Below are 20,200 nucleotides of genomic sequence, written 5' to 3' on the forward strand. Positions count from 1 at the left end.
ATACAGACCCGCCCCAGATCCGTTGGGTCTAGATTTTTCAGACCCAGATCTAGCGGGTCCATGGGTCCTTACTGGGTCCTAAATGGGTCCTTCTTAGTTTTAAGTTTTCATCACATTTTTTAATATATGTAATTAAAATTTTTTGCCTAATATATATAGGTTCTTGTATCCATGGTTAAATCATTCTCTAAATAAAATTTTAAGAATTAACTCGTAAAATATTAAAATGTTACAACTTACAAAGTTAAATGTCTTAGTGAAGTTACAACCTAACGAGTTCAAAAAATCACAACTCATAGAATTTTAGAGTTTAGGTAAAAAAAATTCTAATATGTAAATAGATCCGCGGGGCGGGTCTGGGTCTAGCATATGTGGACCCGGACCCAGACCCATGTTCTTCGGGACCAAGAGTCGACCTGAACCCATTGGGTCTAAAATTTCTGGATCCAGACCCTTATAAATGGGTCGGGTCCTAGCGGGTCTGGGTCGGGTCTAGGACCCATTGCCATCCTTAGTTTCAAGTACTGATGACCATCCCAAACTAGTCAAAACTATAAACTTCTTCCGTTTCATATTACTTGTTACACTTCCCAATTTACGGACTTCTAGGAAATATTTTGAGAAGAGAGAGGTAGAGAGTAGGGGCCGATGTGAGAGGAGAGAGATAAAGAAAGCTTATTGCCCAAAAAGAAAGCGTAGCAACTAACAAGTAATACGAAACTTTCTACAATGAAAAATGTAGCGAGTATTATGAAACGGAGGAAGTACATGTTTGTGGTTACTAGTCACTACTATTCTCAAGCAATGTGTCAAATACATGAAGTAGGATAAAGAGCAGGCCCAAAGATTAGAAATGACAAGGGTCTAGTCCTGTACTAATTCCAATAATCCAAAGTCCAAACATGGGCTACGATTAAAATTATCCTAATATGGTTTTCTTGTCTTTTGACACGAATATGAATATTCGATATCCGACTTGGGCTTCAAGGTAATATACCCCAAGTTTCAACAAAGGCCTACATTGCAAGTAAAAGTAATTCCATAATTCATCTTCATCTTCCCACTTTTATGCGCCTCCACAACTCGGTTGCAACTCACTGAGTCACTCTATATCAACCGTAATTTACCATCAAAACCGAAAAAACTTCAACCCCCCGAAAAAAAAATCACAAAATCTTTGATGGGTGGAGGAAAGAAAAAACCAATTGATAAATCAAAGTTTCGAAGGCCTAAATCACAACAACAACAATCTCTCTTTGTTGAAGGTGGAATCTTGGCTGGTTATGATTCTCCTTGTTCTTCTAATTCTCGCCGAGGTTTTTCTCTTTAATCTCTTCTTTTTTTTCTTGTGAAAAATGATGGGGTTTTTTTTTTTTTTTGTATTTTTTTTGTTTGGAATTATTGAATGCTGAAATGCAGGAAAAAATGGTAACTTGAGATCTGGGAATTCTGGAAATGGGAATTCTAAAGGTGGTGTAAGGAAATCTTCTGCTGATTCTTTTCGTTATAACTACCCTTCTGTTGATTTCAAGGTATGATCATTTTACCAACACTTTATTTTTTTAAGATGGTATATTTATGTGATGTTGTAGTAATCTTTAATAGCTAAATACTTGAAAATCATGTGTTAAGTTTATAAATTTATTGATCCATGTAGATTTTGAAGCTGAATGTTATCATGAGTGTAATCCTGTATTTTGGACAATATAGTTTCTAGATTATGAATGTTGTTCATTTGAGACAACCGATTAAGGATGGAGGAGATGTCATATATGGACATATTTAGATTAATATAGTTATATGTTTGCTTGGATTGTGAGGGTAGTTGGACATACTTTTGATTGCTAAGCTAGAATATTTGCTAATATTATAGGATGTTGGGCAATCAGAGCAATGGACTAGGGAAAGGAATGATGATGGCAGTTTGATAGGGTTGCAGCCAGTTATCTTATTAGGCCCGAAGGATAGCAAGATTGTTGCTTTCGAGGACTCAGCACCATCGGCGTTGCCTTCTAAAGTGGAATATTGTTATGAATATAATTCTGATTTTGTATTGGGTGAGAGTTCTCACTGTGGATTGGGATTCTATGATGAACCAGAAACTACTCCTGGTGCTACAGAGTTGTCATCGGGAATCGTGGATGAAGAAGAAGAAGAAGAACCGTTGCATAGAGGATTGGGATTCTCTGGTCAGCCAGGAAGTGCAGCTACTGGATTGTTATTGTCGGAAACAGTTGACAAAGAGGGAGAAGAGCCAAGCAATGATTACTCATCTCATTTAATTGAAGAGGATGGTGATGATGATTTCTTTATGGATGAAGATGAAGATGAAGATGAGGATGTTTCTGCGTCACTTCATGAAGATTCAGGCAAGACCCCATCTAAAAAAAATTCTGCATTTGTGTCAATTGGAGGTGTGAGATTGTACACACAAGATATTTCTGATGATGATGAGGAGGAGGAGGAGGAGGAGGAGAATGAGGAGGATGACTCATTTGATGAGGGGTCCTCATCTGGTACATCTGAGAGTGAAGACTCCGAAGATAGCTCAGACTTTGATTCTGATATTGACGATGACATCATGGAGGATTACTTGGATGGAATTGGAGGAAGCAGTCAAATTTTAAAGTCCAAGTGGTTGCAATCACAGAATCTTGATGGTCAACAATTAGGTGACGATAATTCCAGCAGCGATGAATACGGGAGCACTCTGAAGAAATTAGGTAGTGTTGCTATTCAAGAGGCATCTAGGGAGTATGGTAAGCAAAAACAGCTATCAAAGAAGAAGACTCCAGCTAAGTCTAGCAAATCAAAGGCAGCTGAAGTTGCTTGTTCTTCAGCTTTAGATGATCTAATGTTTGTTAAGGATCCAAGACGACTTTCTGCAAAGAAGAAGCATGTTGCTCAGTTTCCTCAGTCATGGCCTTCTGACAGTCGAAAATATAAAAAGTATGGGAGGTTTCCAGGTATTGTTCTCTCTATTACCATGGTTTAGAATTGTGATATGTTATCTGTTTAATAAAATGATTGTAGTTTGTTATCCATGAATCTATTCGAACTTTTTATAATTTTCCATGTTCTTCACTGTGTTTCTAATTCGAGGTGTAGTTGCTTTTGCACATATCTATTCTGATTGCTAATATACCAGGTGAAAAGAAGAAACACCGTAAAGAGTCGATTGCTGCAAGGCGTAGGGAGAGGATGTTACGTCGTGGTGTTGATCTTGAGCTAATAAATTCGGTAATAGAATTTATTTATTATTATGTGTATTAATTTTGTTTCTCATCTTTTAGGGGTATTTGTTAATAGAATATTTAGTAACTTTGGTGCCTTTCCTCACCATTGAGGCATAACTGGGACTAATGTGGCTTTAATGTAAACTTGTTAACCAACATGGGTGCTTCGTTTCATGTGAATGAGGCATAGGTATTCTTTGGGCTATTCAATAAAACTACATGAGTTAATTTTCATTTGATTATTGTTGCTTGTAATGTCTCCTGATATTTTTGGCTTTTCATGAGAGTGATACTGACTTGTGTTAACCTTTCCTGTTAATTGTGTTTATAATTTCTTCTCTAGAAACTGAAGCAGATGGTTTTGAACAATAAAGATATCCTATCATTCCCTCCCATGCACACTCGAGATTGTTCTCAGGTACGTCGAGCAGCATCGCTTAGGTTCTGGCCACCTATCTTCTCAAGTCTGATATTTGATTTCAATGGCTATTCTTTGGGTACTTATAGGTGCAACGACTGGCTCGAATATATCGTTTAAAGAGTGGCTGCCTGGGTTCTGGCAAGAAAAGGTTGTGCCCTGATTTGATTTAATTTAATTCTGGGAAATATGCTGGTTTTGTTGTTCATTCTATATAGTTCTGGCTGCTTGTTAAGCTTTTGGTAGTGTGAATGATCTGCTGTAATGATCACAAGCCTATAAGCTTTTGGGCCTAACATGGGAACATAATTTGTATTTGGCAGTTAACTTACTTTTAAGGATCTAAAATTTACAAAAACTCATTGATTGTCAAATTGCAAAATTCATCGCTAAAGACCTGAAGTTGGATGGAAAACCTTTCAGCCATTGCATGCTTGAAAAATAAGAGAAATGCATTGATTCTGAAAAGGACTTGAAATCTGACTTCTAGACAGACTGTTATTTCTACAACAAAGTATAAAAGCAACTTTTAGTAATTGATCAAATTGTACAAATCATACTAAGAGCCCAAATAATGAATTCATCAACCTATAATATTAATTTGTACAAGTTCTACCTGTTTACCTTCATCTTTAATTAGCTTCTCCATTAAATTTTCCTCTCTCTCTCTCTCTCTCTCTCTCTCTCTCTCTACTTTTGTTGATGATCGCTGACTGCTCCTCTCTCTTTCATTCCATCCTCTGACTTATTTTCTCTCTCCTTGGCATTTCAAGCTCCTCTTTGTCGAATTTACCGGAATGATGTTATGCACTCCATTTCATTTTTAGTAATTATTTTTTTATAATATTTATCCATCTAATTGGGAATTAGTTGTTGGCTAGGAAGAACTGTTATGGAGTGGTTGTGAGGTGGGGGTTTAGCCCTTCAATATTTGACAACCAAGATTTGGTGTAATTGGTGGGTATGATGTGGCACATGGGCTGGTGGTCCTGGAGTGCTTACGGTGGTGGTGCCGTAGTAGGGAGATGTATGGAACGGGGCATCATGGTGGTGGTGTTGGTAAGACTGGGTAATTAAGTTAATATTTTTAACATTTATCTTTCAAATAGTTTCAATTATCATTTTCTGAGGGATACATAATCATTTCTTCGTTTGGATAGATTTTCTAAAATTTGTAAGACTGATTTTGCATCATGATCTGGTAATAGAGGGTCCCGTGGCAATGACGACGGTAGGCTGCATGGAGGTAAAGTGTTAATGTTGATGGCCGTTTTGGACCAGAGGATGGAGGAATCTTTTCTTTTGTGTTACCGACTTACAGACAATGGATTAAAGTGAAATTACAGAGAAACTAAGCAAATTGAGCGCTGTGAGACGAAGAGGGAGAAATTTTAAGCCACATCATTTAAGAAGAATTACAAGGCCATATCCCATACTTTGTTACTTTTGTTTTAACAATGTTATCACTTGAATCCAATTTCAGTTTCTTAACGATTTGTTATCACTTGCATCCAGTTTCAGCTCCTTAACTTCTAGTTATAAAACATTTAGATCCTTAATGATATACCTTTGCAAAACTTTACAAGTGGGGTTAGCTCTGGATTTGGGCATCACTCCTTTCGACATGCACTGATTAAGTTTCTTGCAGGGCTGTTAGTATAGACTATAGACATGCTACTTTTTCCGATGCATGGTTGAGTACTCTTTTTAAAAATAATCATAAGATATTTCTTTTTACTCAAATTGGCTTTTTTCGTACTGTGCTATGGAGTATTGCTAAAAGTATGTTGTATACAGCCTATACACTTGGCTGTTGTTCCTTTTTCTTTTTGATAATTTTCTATCAATGATATGTTTCTTTATGGAGGGGAGTTGTTGGAACTTCCCAATCTCTTAGATGAATGTTCATAAATGCTCCTCTCTATAAATTGATTGACTTGTGGATGTATTTGAAAAATCATGTTCAGCTTGAGGCCAGATTGTATAGTGAACTACTCAGTCTCGGGTTGATTTGGATTTTTCGACGTATTTATCTATGCCCATCTGATATGTGTTTGATATACTTTGATTTGTTAATGCTTTGAGACGTGTTTCCCTTTTACTAGGTTTGTAACTGTAAACCGAACACAACATACCTCTATGCCATGTGCAAGTGATCAAATTCGTCTGGAAAAGGTAGGTTCATCACATTCACAGCAATCTGCAGAATGTTTATTATAAATTTATCCTTATCCCTGCAACCCAAGGTTAAATGTTCTGACTGGTGCACTTTGAACTCACAGCTGATTGGATCTAGCAAAGATGATGCTGATTCCCCGATTGTTGGTACATCTCAAAGTGCTCGGAGTGGGCCTGTTCGGAGAAAACCAACCAAGAACTTGGCTAACCACCAAGGCGGCGGCGGCAGCGGCAGCAGCAAGATGGAAACTAAACGGAACGGGTTGAAGCCCGGAGCATACAATGTACCAGTGTCATTTGTCTCTAGTGGCGTAATTCAATCAGAGACCGTCCAAGTCAGCACTGTTAAACCAAATGAAAACTCCAACCAAGAAAGCAAAGCAATAGACAACTCCTCGTCAACATTTGCTTCATTTGAAGTTCATACCAAGGGTTTTGGTTCAAAGATGATGGCTAAGATGGGATATGTGGAAGGCGACGGTTTGGGAAAAGATGGTAAGGGAATCTCACAGCCCATCGAGGCGGTTCAACGACCTAAATCTCTGGGATTAGGGATGGCATTTGTTGAAAGCAGCAATGAAACTACACCAGTAGCTAAAAGGAGTGGTGGATCTGTTAGGAAATCTACTCCAAACACTAATGAAACTATGTCAGTAGCTAAAAGAAGTGGTGGATCAGGGAGGAATTCTACTCCAAACATTGGTGCTTTCGAGAAGCATACAAAAGGTTTTGGCTCCAAGATGATGGCAAGGATGGGGTTTGTTGACGGGGCGGGTTTGGGAAGAAATTCTCAAGGCATAGTTACCCCATTAGTAGCTGTCAGACGTCCCAAAGCCAGAGGTTTGGGGGCCGAAGACAAAAGGTCATAAGTTATATAAGTATGATTTTTAGTGCAAATTGCAATGACTTGTGTATAGATGCTTCCTTTGCATAATCTCTTTATTTAACTGCTGCCTTCAAGGTTGTAGGATGACCTCAATGACGGAAGATGAGGTTAAAAAAAAAAACTGAGACAGTTATTGTACACTGAACAACATTAGGTTCATGAATGTAATGCTAGTTGGGTATGTAAAATGGATGAATTGGAACAGTACTTGGAATAAGTTTTACATGCTACCATTTGCTGTTTGTTGTAAATCTAACTGTGCATATTTCTCATTTTCAGTCTTTGGTTTGCTGTAAAAATGAATTCACTATAAATTTGCTCAGGCAGTAAAGAGGTTTCCTGATAGTACATAGGTAGAGTTCCAATTCTGATGTAGCTACTTAAGCAGAACAAATGAGGGAACTCATCCATCCATCATCGATCGTCCTAGGATATTTCTAAGCTGGTCATGTCACCATACATGAACTCCATTGGTCTAATGGGTGCATGAGTCCCCCTAGACCTCAAAATTTGAAATTCGAGGGCTTTTCTCCATCATCATCCAATAAGAAATGTTAGTTAATGTATTTAGGTTATGTTTTAAAACTTGAGATCATTCAAATTGGATATATAAATTTCAATATAAATATATTATGATAATCTTCGTATCCTTTCACGGATCTTTATTTATGAAAACTAATGGACCTTTACAATTACAAAAAAATCTCATAAATTTACTTTTTTTGTGATGACTTGATCAAAATAGTTATTACGGAGTTAGATAATGACCAAGTATTGCTTATGTGATGTCCTTACATTACATCAAATGTCAGTTAGGTCATGACCAAACTGATCTTAGGTAATGACCTATATGTTCAAGCGAATGCATCCTCACTCTTGGTCATCTTCACTATTGCGAAGCGGAGGTTTCTTTCTCATCTATAATTACTCTTAGCACAAAAGTTTAGCCATTAATTACATATATATAATAACGAAATCTACTCCACCGCGGCAAAAAACAAGGTTTAAGCAACCTACAACAATCAAATTTATTAATTTTCTCAATTATTCATGACGACCTAGAATTTCTAAATTGAGTTTTCTTCTTCCTCTTCAACTTTCTCCCCCTTAGATACGAAAATCCGGACACTTTTCGACATATATTGTTGATCAAAGACCGTCTTCACGATCCCAATTTTCTTTACTGATAATTGTTCATGCAATATTTCAGATTTAGCAAAGTCGCATTACTCCTTATCTACGAAGAGCTCATAAGCAGATCAAACATATCACTGTTATAGTTTATGTCAATTTAAGTAACAACATTTTACGAGTTTGTGTACTCTTGGTGGGATTATGGGTAGGTGCTCCTCGAGTAATCTCAACCAACTAATGACCTAGCCTAAAAATTACTCCTGAAGTCAGTTAGTAGAGGGATTCTTGGAGGAAGCTTGATCACGGTCCTTGGTCCTTCTCTATAAATAGAGATGAATGTTTTCTTTGAAGATACAACTGGCATTTTGCATTCTTCTCTTGTCAATTTCGAGTTCCTAGTCCGTTTCTTAATATTATAAACACTAGATTCTTTCTACGGAGTTGTAATAAGGAAAAAGAGTTGTGGTAACTCTTGTGAGACTTTGAGTGAAAACCTGTACTTGAGAGAGTGAGGAGTACAATGATAGGGTAATCACTATGGGGTGGTTGAGTTTCTAGCGGAACTTGAGTCTTGGAGTCTAATAGATTGTGACTACAAGTTCCTTTATTATAGTAAAAGAGTTGGAAAATCCCTAGTGGGTCGAGGTTTTTCTCCTTATATTGCGATAAAGAGTTTCCTTACTAAATCTCTCTTGCATACTTTAAGTTCCTATTGCTTTTAAAGTTTCAAATTCCGCAAACTAGCTAGGTTAAATTTTTTGAGTAGAAACTCCCATTACAATTCACCTCCTCTCTTGTAGTGTTCCCTTAGAGTAACATATAGAGAGAGAACAAGTTAGTAATTGGTCACTTGAAAATTTCATGATTGGTGTTAGAGAAGGTGAAAGATATTGTTCGGGGTCGAGGACGGTGGCATGAACAACCATACGCAAATTCCTCGTTCCGCCATTGTCCATATGACTCTATTTTTTCATGCATATTCAAAACTAAACTGTGTGTGTCAAGTAGTTTAGTTGGTTAAAGTCTTGAGAGATGGTGCTCAAAACCTGATATCAAATTCCGTCTACATAATTTGCCCTTGTAACTCTTTGTGGATTAGTTAAAATCTTCATGTGAATAATGTCCATAGAGAGAATAGTAAGTAAAAATAGACTAAGGAGTTGTTGCTTTGTTGGTTGCATAAACTATTAGGACAACCATTTGGAAAATTCAAAATTCCTATATTAAAACTACAATTATTAAAATACTCTACTCCATCTTTTTCTTTTTTTGTCCACCGGTTTACCGGAGCTTTGTTCCGACTACATCCGAGTCCGATCTAGATCGTATACCTAGCTTTAGATTAGTTTTCCAATAAGAATTTTGCGACGAGGCTCAAACTCGAGATATACCTTTAATAACATGAAAGTGCTTATCGCTTGAGCAAACTCTTATTGTTACTCTACTTCAATTCACTTCTCTCTTTGCTTATGAATTGAGACACCAGTATTCCATTGCAACAGCAAGAGAAAGAAGGTGATCACTATTTCCCCTGCCTTCCTAGATCGTAAAATCTCTAAAAATGGCACCAAAATCACCACCATTTTCCTCTCTCCTCCCTAAAAATCTCATCTTCCACCAAACTCTAATCCTAACCATCACCTTCTTCGCTTACGCCTCTCTCCACGCTTCTCGCAAACCCCCTAGCATCGTCAAATCAGTCCTAGGACCAGAAATCTCCATAAATGGCACCAACCCACTTCAAGATTCTACCTTTTCTCAATTGGGTTTAGGTTGGCCTCCTTTTAATGGCACTTTAGGAACTCATCGGTTAGGTGAGCTTGATCTAGCCTTTTTATCTTCCTATGCAATTGGTATGTTTTTTTCTGGTCATTTTGCTGATACTACTGATCTTAGGTTATTTCTCTCATCTGGGATGTTACTAAGTGCTGTTTTTACTGTTGCTTTTGGATGTGGGTATTGGTTTAGTATTCATAGTTTCTTATATTTTGTTCTTGTTCAGATTTTTTGTGGTGTTTTTCAGTCTACTGGGTGGCCTTCTGTGATTGCTGTTGTGGGTAATTGGTTTGGTAAATCTAAGAGAGGTTTGATTATGGGTGTTTGGACTTCTCATACTTCTATTGGGAATATCATGGGTTCTGTTGTTGCATCTTCTATGCTGAAATATGGGTGGGGTTGGTCTTTCTTTTGGCCTGGATTTTTTCTGTTCTTGATTGGGATTATTGTGTATTTGTTTCTTGTTGTGAGTCCTGAGCTCATTGGCTTGAAAATTCCAAGCGAAATCGAGTTGAACTCGATTGAGGGTTATGATCATGGGGAAGTTGAACGTTTGGGTCTTCTTAATGAGTCCAAGGATTCTAAATCTTTGGAAGAAGTTAAGCCTCTTGAACAGGAGGGAATGGATTCGACGAATGCAATTGGGTTTATAGAAGCTTGGAAACTGCCTGGGGTTGCATCTTTTGCAATCTGTCTGTTCTTTTCCAAGCTTGTGGCCTACACGTTTCTTTATTGGTTGCCATTCTATATAAGGCACACAGGTAATAATGCACTTGATTTTGGAGTTTCTAGTCTTGGTTTATTAGTTTAGATTATGGGAATGTTCGATTTTGACATGGGTTGTTGTAATGGAATTGAAGCTGTTGCTGGTGTGCACTTGTCTCATGAAACTGCTGGAATGCTGTCAACCATATTTGATTTTGGTGGTGTTCTTGGAGGTGTTTTGGCCGGTTTGATTTCTGATAAACTTGAGGCTCGGGCGATTACTTCTGTTTCATTCCTCCTGCTATCAGTTCCTTCTCTTGTTCTCTACCGTGTTTATGGGAGTACTTCGATGTTCACCAATAACATTTTGATGTTTCTTTCGGGGTCACTAGTCAATGGACCATATGCTCTCATAACAACAGCTGTGGCTGCTGATCTTGGGACACAGACTGCAATTAGAGGAAATTCTCGCGCATTGGCTACAGTCACAGCAATAATTGATGGAACTGGTTCTATTGGAGCAGCTATTGGTCCTCTTTTAGTTGGTTATATTTCCACCAGTGGCTGGAATACTGTGTTTGCAATGCTCATTGCTTCAATCTTCATAGCAGCATTGTCCTTGATTCCTGTTGTGAAGTCGGAGATAACAGAGAGGAAATCTAGAATCCAAATGAACGGAACAGCTCATTAATAAATGTATAGCAGATAGCTTTCCCATAATATATTGCGAGCAAGGTGACTCTCAGAGCAAATCAGATCAACAGACATGGAGCTCTATTTTTTAACAATCCATGATTGCATCAGATAACCAACAAATATACATCAATATTGTCATTTCATAGTATTGCAGATTTCATGCTGCAAAGAGGTATGTACATTATTTATCTCTTTTCACACAGATCTTATTCCAGAGGGTAATACATGAAGATAGCTTAAGTCGTGTAAAAATAGCTTTATACCCTAGAATCTCTAGAAGTGTAGTCTGTATCATTCTTTGAAGCATACTTGTTAATAGACTTCGAGTTACATTACAATCGTTTTTCAGCTCTCAATTTCTTGTCCATCTTTGAACAAATGAATTGACATGTCTCTGTAGGCATTATAAAGTTATCTCTTGATTATAGTGAAACTTTAGCAATTTATGAAAAATCATAAAGTATGCACTCCCCTGTATGTTGCTACATTGGAGATGCATCTCTGAAGCTTTGAAATTTTATTGTGCTCGGAAGAAACTTAAAAAGTGTGCTCAAAAGAAAAACATTGTTTATTTTGTGGTCAATGACATGTATGTAACTTGGATTCTTCATTTCATCCCAAGTTTCCATATCGGATCCTCAACATACAGACATGGATGCAGACACTTCAATACACACTTTTGAGCCAAAATCATGGAAATTTTTCTGGGTTGGACACGTCCAATTATACCCGAATCTAACACAAGCACCCAAGTCCAAGAAACATTAGCTAGCTGATCTTTTTCCAGAAGGTGATACACCTATGGCTGCTGAAATCAAGTTTGTGGTAGTCCACACAAAACACAGGCAGGTGGGGGCTTGCTGGCATGGAGCAAAGAACTTTTAGCAAGCAATTCTTAGGAACTAGTAAAATTTAAGCTTCTGATGCATATCAATATATCATAGCAATTTCGTCAAATTTGGACGGCTGGTTTCAGGTTCTCTTGAAACCTTTAAAAGTCCTCAACCTCAAGTTGTCTAGGTTGACAAATCAAAACTAGGCTATAGCATATTATTGGAACACTATTAACCAAGGGTGGTAGAATATGGGAGGAAACAAAGAGGGATCTTTGGTTTGTTCAGGCCTATATAACCATCCGTTGGGCAAAATAATATCTTTCTCCTACAAACCCTCGAAGTTGCTGAGTTTAACAGATTATTGTGCCATTTAGGACGATAGGCACGTTAATGATTCTTATGACGCATATCTGAACGTTGTTTCATGCTTGGTAGAAGTTGGGATGGATGAGTTCAGGCTGCGAATCGCAGTGTCAACATAATTTTAGCAGTTGGGGGAAAAACGTGTTCTTCCTGGTTTTGGTGTCGGAGTATGGTATTGATCTGATAAGAGAAGGTTGGCCAAGAGAAGCCAAATGCAATATGTGAACTGCAAGTTATGAGACATGGAATTATTCAGACAGTAAAAGCTAGCCCTTAAGAATTAAGATAACTCTATCAGTCCAATAACAATTAGTCATATATGACATGCCTTTACCATAAGGCTTCATCATAGTAGACAGTAGTTGATCGATAATTCACAATGTAAAGCCATAAAATGACATTTTAGGACATTCACTCATAAATAATCATTACTATTTCAGAAAAATTGTACTTCATATGTGATGTGACTATTAGTTCTCAAATGGAAGGAGTATGAGCCAACATACAGAATACCACTGTTCAGGTATATATTGCTAACTCTCCTTCAAGAATAATTATGTACAGACATTACTAAAAGAATAAAAAGCTGGGAGCAGGCTCAATAAATCAGTCAAATATTTATGCTGATTATTTCTCTATAGTAACATTAGTTCTTCTAACTTTCCAGTAGATTTCTAAGGTTCTGAAGTCCTTCAGCAGAAATGCTTCTTCTGACCCTCATCCTCTGTGGCACAATTGCTGGAGGTGGATCCAAATGAAAGCTTACAATGACAACTGTTAGATTATCCATAGCACCCCGCTTTATCGCTTCCTCTACTACTTCCTTGCAGCACAACTTCACATCATTATGTCTTTGAAGCCGCCTTCGAACGAAATCCACCGCATTATGGTTGCTGAAAACATCCCATATCCCATCACATCCAATGATCAAAAACTCGTCTTCTTTGGTCAATGTCACAAGTTTAAGTTCGGGCTCAGCACTTAAAGGCCCACCCATTCTATCAACGTGCTTCATCCCTTCAAGATGCCAATTTCCGAGAGCACGTGTTACGCCTAATTGCCCGTTTAGATACCCGTCTTCAACATATCCTCCCAATGATTCTACCCTCATCCTTTCATCTACAGAGCAAGGCCTGTGATCTTGAGACATCTCCAAAGCTACTCCACGTCGAGAAAGAACGGCTCGGGTATCTCCAGCATTTGCTACAAGTAAAGATCTGACCAAAATGTCACATTATTCAACACAACAATTGAGACAAGCACATTTACAGCTTAATATAAATCCCATCAAGTATGAAGTTTGGCTAAGAGCATGAATTGCCAAGCATTAATATGGAGATTGAAATTTTTCCCCTATGTAGTAACAGAAAATTGGGTACGGAAAAGTACATCTAGAAGCATATCTCGAGGCTCAGATGAAACAAGTAACTTAATACATAAATGCAAAACTGAGATACAAAAAGTATGTGACCTACCTCCCAAAGATCATTGCAGTAAGGGCAGTAGTGCCAGAAGATAGGGAAGACCCAACAGGGCACGACTTAGCAAATGCAGCATCAGTCTTAATGAATGATCTAGTGATCACTTTCTCAAGCTGTAGAGGGAAATCGGCATCTTCAACTATGACTCTTGGGAGATGGTCACGGACAAATTGTGCAGCAGCTTTTCCTCCATGACCATCGAAGACCTGTCCATGGAACTGTCGCGTTACAGTACTAGATAACAAATACAAAGTGCAACAATACACACCCATAATAAAATAAAATTTCTACACACCATTTCAACTCTAAGTTAACGTTTCATTCAACTTATTCTTGACTTGCTTTAGAAAAAAAAGGATAAGTTCCAATAAGCTAAAAATATAAGTTCCAATAAGTCCAGAGAAGTCAAAATTAGTTGAGTAGAACACACCCTAACAACTTTGTTAAATGTGCATAAAAAGATTAACTAGGGAACTTACCCCATAGAAAGATACAGCTTCTTCATCAACTATCTCGCAGCCCATATTCTTGGCTAAATCTGGTATACATACATGCGTATCTTCCATGTAATCACGTCCTCCAATATCAGACCACTCTCCCGATCGGAGGACAGGAAGGAAGTCAGATGACAAATTTGGATTCTCATCTAAAACGGCTATTGTTGTTTCTTCACAAATGCTTTCTAGCTGGAAGAGAAAATTACAAAAATAACAGTTAAACATCAATGAGACCTTCATTGCAGGACAGAAGTTACAAGAACCACCATTGCATTCCCTTCCCCTCGAAGACATGTGTAAAATAAACACCAATAGCAAACATACACATAAGTGATCTAAAAGCATACAGTTATCTTATCTACAGGGTATCATATCCATGTTTTTGTTGTTGAAAGAAAGAACACAGGATTAGATTTCTATACCAAACTAATTATACCATATCTCAGAAACATTGTCTCTAAGAGCTCGGACAATTTAGGAGTGAGGCTACATACCAAATTTGTGTTCTTTCTGACAAATACCAAATTGCCAACAATGGTCAGTGAAAACAAATACAAATACCTACCATGGCCATTCAATCAACAAGGACTACATCATACAAATTCTTAACTGATATCATGAAACTACAAACTGCATAAGTAGCTCAATTCGAAATCCTAGAAATAAAAAAATCACTATGATCATCACATTTCAGAGTAACACTGAGCTCAAACAGCCTCTGCAAGCAATGAGCAATTAAACACCCAGTTTAATTATTTCTACCAACAATAAGAAGTTGGTCACAAATGCTCAAACTAGATCCAGAAGTTCAGGACCATAAACTGAACAAATTAATCTACAATTACCCAGTTGAAATCAAGCTTTAAAAAACTTGAAAATGTGTAGCAAACACTCAGATTAACAGCAAACATTCAACAAAACATACCAATCCAGTGAGTTTCCATAAAGGGAAAAAAAAAGGAGAAATTTAGACCCACCAATTATTGATACTTACCTTAATAAAGAAGCAAACTTTCAATTAATTTAACTAAATTCAAAAGCACCCATATCAACAATGCAACTTATCTAACAAAGAAAACAATCACAAATATCATATTATATCATATTTCCAAAAAAAAAAAAAATGAACAAGTAATCCAACATTCAACAAAGAAAAAAAGAGAGAAAAATTGGATTCTCACAGGAGAAGAAGTGGAGTTGTGAGTAATGGAATCCTCCATCTGGGCATTCAAGAAATTGTTTGAATTATCAGAAAGATTTGAACTTTTATGCTGCAATTGTTCATCAGTTGACTCCAAGTCTTGCACACACATTATATATAGAAAACAGAAAAAAGAAAGCATAGAAAAATAGAAATAGTTTATGGGTACAGCTGCTCCTTGCAAGTTGTGTGAGATTTGTGTTGTGGGTGATGCGAAAAGCAACGGACCTAGATCACTTGCAGAAGAGTTACCCAGAAAAGAGGGAGGAGAGAGAAAGAATATGAAGAGAATTTACAATTGGGTAGCTCAGAGGAGATAGAGAAGATTCTTTAGCATATAATGGGAGATTTCTTTTTCCAGGAAAAAGGAGAAACAAATTGGAGAGTTGCTGTCAACTTTCACAGAGTTAGGTAGGTAAGTAAGTTGTTTGTGATCATCACAATTCACAGGAGAATTAGCGGTAAATTTTCTAGTTTTCTCTTGAGGGTATTTGGATTTTGGTGGCTGGAAACAGCTATTTAAGGTCCTAAATGTTTTACTTTAGAAAAACATATATTGTGATTTTAGGCAAAGGTCAGTAGGTCATTAGTTCAAATTCTACTAAAGTAGGATCGTGGTGGATGGAACAGAGACATTCTTTTAAATTTCATTAAATTTAACAGGACCATTCTTCTTACCATATTATAAATACGTGCTTAGAAAAGATATATTTAGGCACCACGTGCTTCACAAAAATGTTAGCATGCATGCATGTGGGATATGTGTGCCTCGTATGCAATCTTCTTACTCGAGCATATACACGTACACCTTGCTTAGGTCCTATGGCTAAACTGAAATCAACTTAACTAAATTGATGTGACTTGAGTTGAATTGAAGTAAAATTGTTAGGGGAAAATAGCTAAACGGAACTGAACTGAAACTATACAAAAAAGAACAAGGCCTTAGCCCTTGTACTAGCTTGTGTGATATATTTCGCTTAATATATGTACCTTCGTGTATATAATGAGTGTGTTTCACTATTAGACAATTTATTATCCTTATTTTTATATAACAATTATATTAATAACAATTCTATTAGTATCAAGAGTCAAGATATGATTTTGTAAAAAAAAAAAAAATAATTTTATGTCAATATATGTTTAGAGAAAAAAAAAATGTGTAAGATACCATCTAAAAAGTTTAAGTGACCAGTATTTAAATTTTCATAGAATACGATGCTTTTATCGTTCAATCACTATTCTTTATATTCAAACTCTTTTTAATAAATAGTGCTCTATGTACACATTTTTGGTTGTATATATCAATATCTCCAGTTACATATTAAATACAGTAACAAAAGTTAATAATGATAATTTTGTAAAGTCTCATGCAAAGTAGTTGATGACAAAAAAAAGTTGTTTTAAATAGGAAAATTTGCCTAAAAAAACTTTTAAAGGTTCAATTTTGCGAAAATAAACCTTATAAATTGTTCTTTGCAAAAAGAAACCACAAACTTAATTTTTCTTGCAAGAAGAAACATATTCCCATTTTTCGGTGTGTTTTTTCTCAATTCCGGCGCTGACCCTTCTATCTTTCTTTAACCCTCTATTTCCAGTAACTGCAACACCACCCCTATGCATCTCAAAAACCAGACCGAAAAATGGAAATAGGTTTCATCTTGAAAAAAAATTAAGTTTGTGGTTTTTTTCGCAAATAATATTTTAAAATGTTTTTTCTTGCAAAATTGAACATTTAAAAGGGTTTTTTTTTACCAATATTCCTTTTAAATAACATTGTGTGATAATGAAATTAACCAATACTTGATTGATTGATAGTTGTAAATTGAAGCATGGATATATCATATATGATCTGTTGAGAGTCATAAATCATAATATGTTAAAGCAAACGTCCTATTAGACAGTTGAGATTTCTTATCATGAAAATCTCCATAGACCATAGTTAATGGATTATAATTTTACACGACTTATATTGTAAAAATGAGAGGTCATATAGTAGACTAGTAGTAGTATTTTTTATGTGGTTGTTTGTCGGTCACTCACCCGTCATTAGTTGTCCATTGAAAATGCTCAACTTGAATAGTTGATATAATAAAACTGCCAGTCACTTTCCTTTTGATTTTCTTCTGTTTTTATTTATTTATTACAAAAATTATTAAAAGATACGGTTTACTTTTAATATAAAAGTAGGCCTAATTACTAAATGGATTAAGTTAGTCACCGAAAGAAATTAAACTAGTTATTGAAAAAATTAAACTAGTTATTGAAAAAATTAAACTAGTCATTATAGGGCTTTTTTTTTAATATTGAACTTACCATTACCTAATTTTAATTAAAAAATTAGCGATTTCTTACAAAACAAACTCGATTTATTATTATTAGATAGGCACTAGGTAGCATGATTTTGTTCTATTATTTTAGATGGTCAAGGAACTTCTTCGATCTTTACATAATTTGGATGCGTTTCACACCTAATTTCATGCCAATATCCACATTTTAGGCACTAAGTCAGATGTTCTTAAAAAATTGCATGAAGTTAGGATGGAGATGATCAACAATTATTGTCTTAATACAAAATGTTGAAGCACCTATAAGAAATTAGAAAACGTGTTCAAGTAGTTGGTTTGATTAGTCAATTTAGTTGGTTTTCGAAAACATAGTAGCATTAGTTTTTTTTTCCCGAAAATAGTAGCATTAATAAGCCATGAGGAAAGCGTGACTTCTTAACTCTAATTGACATTTGACGGTGAATTTAAAGAAAATTTACATTAATGTAATGTAATTTTAAAGATGAAATATGTTTTGAGCAATTGAGCTCAAAGTTTTCATAACATTAATTTAAATAGGCTAATTATGTGAACTATAAATTAATTTTGTATGAACTTTTGAAATATATGTCTTAAAAAAAGTATCATGTATAGAGGTTGTAATAAATTAATGTTAAATCTAATATTCCCTCCGTTTCCGAATGTTTTTCCTACTTTGACCGATTTCCTCATATAAAGATTTCAAAGAGGAAGAATAAAAGAAAACGGAGACAATACCAAAAAAGACTTGATTCACTTGGCGAAAACTTAGAGATATGTAATTCAAATTTTACCAAGTTAGGATTAGTGAGGAGTTAGGGATATATGTTCAATTACCTTTGACCCCTTAATTCCAAATGTTAAAAGAACCGTCCGATTTATCAATTGGGGTTACAGTGCGTCAACTTATTTGAGCTTCTCCTCAACGGAGAAGCCTGCATTACCCTTCCAAAAGGGTATTAAGTCACACAAGAATGTGACTCTTTCAACAAACTCGACCATCGAATTCCAGGTGATAGAAGGTCACTGGCATTGGTCTTGTTGCGAGTTCATAATCTCGCTAGTACCTAGTTACCCCGCTCGTGAAATCACCTCTCTCCTCCTACTCCTTTTATCCGGATTCTGGCGATCGTCATCCACCAGAAAAAGCGTCATCCACTAGATCGAGCAGTTTTATTTTAGTTTATGTTATTTATGTTTTTGCAATTGTTGTGTAAGAACGAGTTTCGCTTAATTTAGTTTTTTATGTTCATTTGGTTGTTTTTAGCATTAGGATGTAATTTCGGTTTTCATTAGTGCACAATTTCTTCGATGTCAAAAAAAAAAAATCCAAATGTATGGCCTAAAAACACTAATCAAAGAAACCATAAGGGATGAAGTTTTACTTAGGGTCTTGCTTCTCACCCTTAAAGAATAATGTTTAATCCAATGCCTTTAGAAATCTCAAGTCAACTTCCTTCCATATAATAATTTCATTTATGATGATAGAATCACGTAAAACTTCAATCATATCTACTAAACCAATTCCAAATAAGTAAAACAAATAGACTGCTCGAGTCTCGTTAGAGACAATTTACATGTAATTTCAAACTTTCGAGGTCTCCCCTGGCTATTCATTCTGTACAATCTATACTTTTAAATTTAGCTTCTTGATATCGCCTTCTTTCGGAGTCTAAACTCAATAACATCTCAACTTACGTAAATAAATAGATATATCTCAACTTATAAATAGCTGATTAGGGATGTATATTGCAGAGGTAGTGTGCCTTCCTCTAAATCGGGTGTACCTAGTACTATAAAAGTTTCCCTTTTTAAAGGAAATACCTGCTGATTTCTTGATAGAGGGTACTCTCCTCTTTTTTTGAATTAATGAAATGTCGAATTATCAAAAAAAAAAAATAGATATATCACGCCATCATATTAGATCATTGGTATATCTTCAAAATTATCTTAATACTTCTACTTTTTAATGGAGTAGTCCAGTAAACTATACAAATATATTAAAAGACAATTTCAAAAAAGAAACGGTGTCACGTGGTACTCTTTATTAGGATTTTTTAATCCATATAATTCACATACATTAAAAAAATTAGAAAATGTTTTGTATAATATTTGATATTATGACTTCAAACTCATATATTAAAGTCTTAACCACTAAACCAAATCATATTTAGTATTATCAATTTTAAGTAAAATATTAATGAATAAATTCTGTCATTACGCGGATAACTGACCGGACCTAAATACTACTCCCTCTGTTTCATTTTAATCTACACACTTACACTTTTCACGCATGTCAATACAAAACTTTGAGGATATATATCTTTAGTTTTGTTTTGTAAAAATTATAAAAAGTACATATTAATAAAATACATGTTATGATGTTTCTAACAAGATTCTGCATGACTATATTTTCATCCACGTATAAAATACAAATGGTGATCAAATTAAAATTTGTGAACAGTGTAAAATATCAAATTAAAATGAAAC

At 35.7% G+C, this 20,200-nt stretch overlaps 3 protein-coding genes across 3 annotated transcripts; 2 read left to right on the top strand and 1 right to left on the bottom strand.

Annotated features, from left to right (window-relative positions):
- Positions 1 to 1,003: 1,003 nt before the first annotated feature.
- LOC104901840 (hypothetical protein) lies at positions 1,004 to 6,996 on the top strand. The gene is made up of 8 exons (XM_010689465.4): positions 1,004 to 1,316; positions 1,420 to 1,532; positions 1,874 to 2,966; positions 3,149 to 3,240; positions 3,580 to 3,654; positions 3,744 to 3,805; positions 5,760 to 5,829; positions 5,937 to 6,996. Exons 1-8 carry the CDS (start codon positions 1,181 to 1,183, stop codon positions 6,699 to 6,701), a joined length of 2,406 nt encoding a protein of 801 aa, XP_010687767.2. The 5' UTR covers positions 1,004 to 1,180; the 3' UTR covers positions 6,702 to 6,996.
- Positions 6,997 to 9,262: 2,266 nt separating this feature from the next.
- LOC104901841 (putative glycerol-3-phosphate transporter 5) lies at positions 9,263 to 11,377 on the top strand. The gene is made up of 2 exons (XM_010689466.4): positions 9,263 to 10,389; positions 10,489 to 11,377. The coding sequence occupies exons 1-2, from the start codon at positions 9,414 to 9,416 to the stop codon at positions 11,022 to 11,024; spliced, it is 1,512 nt and encodes a 503-aa protein (XP_010687768.2). The 5' UTR covers positions 9,263 to 9,413; the 3' UTR covers positions 11,025 to 11,377.
- Positions 11,378 to 12,638: 1,261 nt separating this feature from the next.
- On the bottom strand, positions 12,639 to 15,851 carry LOC104901842 (probable protein phosphatase 2C 27). Its single transcript, XM_010689467.4, has 4 exons — positions 15,388 to 15,851; positions 14,189 to 14,395; positions 13,704 to 13,915; positions 12,639 to 13,445 (listed from the first exon to the last, which is right to left on the bottom strand). The coding sequence occupies exons 1-4, from the start codon at positions 15,547 to 15,549 to the stop codon at positions 12,884 to 12,886; spliced, it is 1,143 nt and encodes a 380-aa protein (XP_010687769.2). The 5' UTR covers positions 15,550 to 15,851; the 3' UTR covers positions 12,639 to 12,883.
- Between the last annotated feature and the right edge of the window lie 4,349 nt (positions 15,852 to 20,200).

This window comes from Beta vulgaris, chromosome 8 (assembly GCF_026745355.1).
Source record: "Beta vulgaris subsp. vulgaris cultivar EL10 chromosome 8, EL10.2, whole genome shotgun sequence".
Lineage (NCBI taxonomy): Eukaryota > Viridiplantae > Streptophyta > Magnoliopsida > Caryophyllales > Amaranthaceae > Beta > Beta vulgaris.

Coding starts and splice junctions, on each gene's coding strand:
- LOC104901840 (XM_010689465.4), top strand. CDS start 1,181: ATGGGTGGAGGAAAGAAAAAACCAATTGATAAATCAAAGTTTCGAAGG. Junction 3,241..3,579: donor ATCTTGAGCTAATAAATTCG/GTAATAGAATTT, acceptor TTTCTTCTCTAG/AAACTGAAGCAGATGGTTTT. Junction 3,655..3,743: donor ACACTCGAGATTGTTCTCAG/GTACGTCGAGCA, acceptor GGGTACTTATAG/GTGCAACGACTGGCTCGAAT.
- LOC104901841 (XM_010689466.4), top strand. CDS start 9,414: ATGGCACCAAAATCACCACCATTTTCCTCTCTCCTCCCTAAAAATCTC. Junction 10,390..10,488: donor ATTCTATATAAGGCACACAG/GTAATAATGCAC, acceptor ATGGAATTGAAG/CTGTTGCTGGTGTGCACTTG.
- LOC104901842 (XM_010689467.4), bottom strand. CDS start 15,549: ATGCTTTCTTTTTTCTGTTTTCTATATATAATGTGTGTGCAAGACTTG. Junction 14,396..15,387: donor ACAACTCCACTTCTTCTCCT/GTGAGAATCCAA, acceptor TTTCTCTTCCAG/CTAGAAAGCATTTGTGAAGA. Junction 13,916..14,188: donor AAGCTGTATCTTTCTATGGG/GTAAGTTCCCTA, acceptor TTCCATGGACAG/GTCTTCGATGGTCATGGAGG.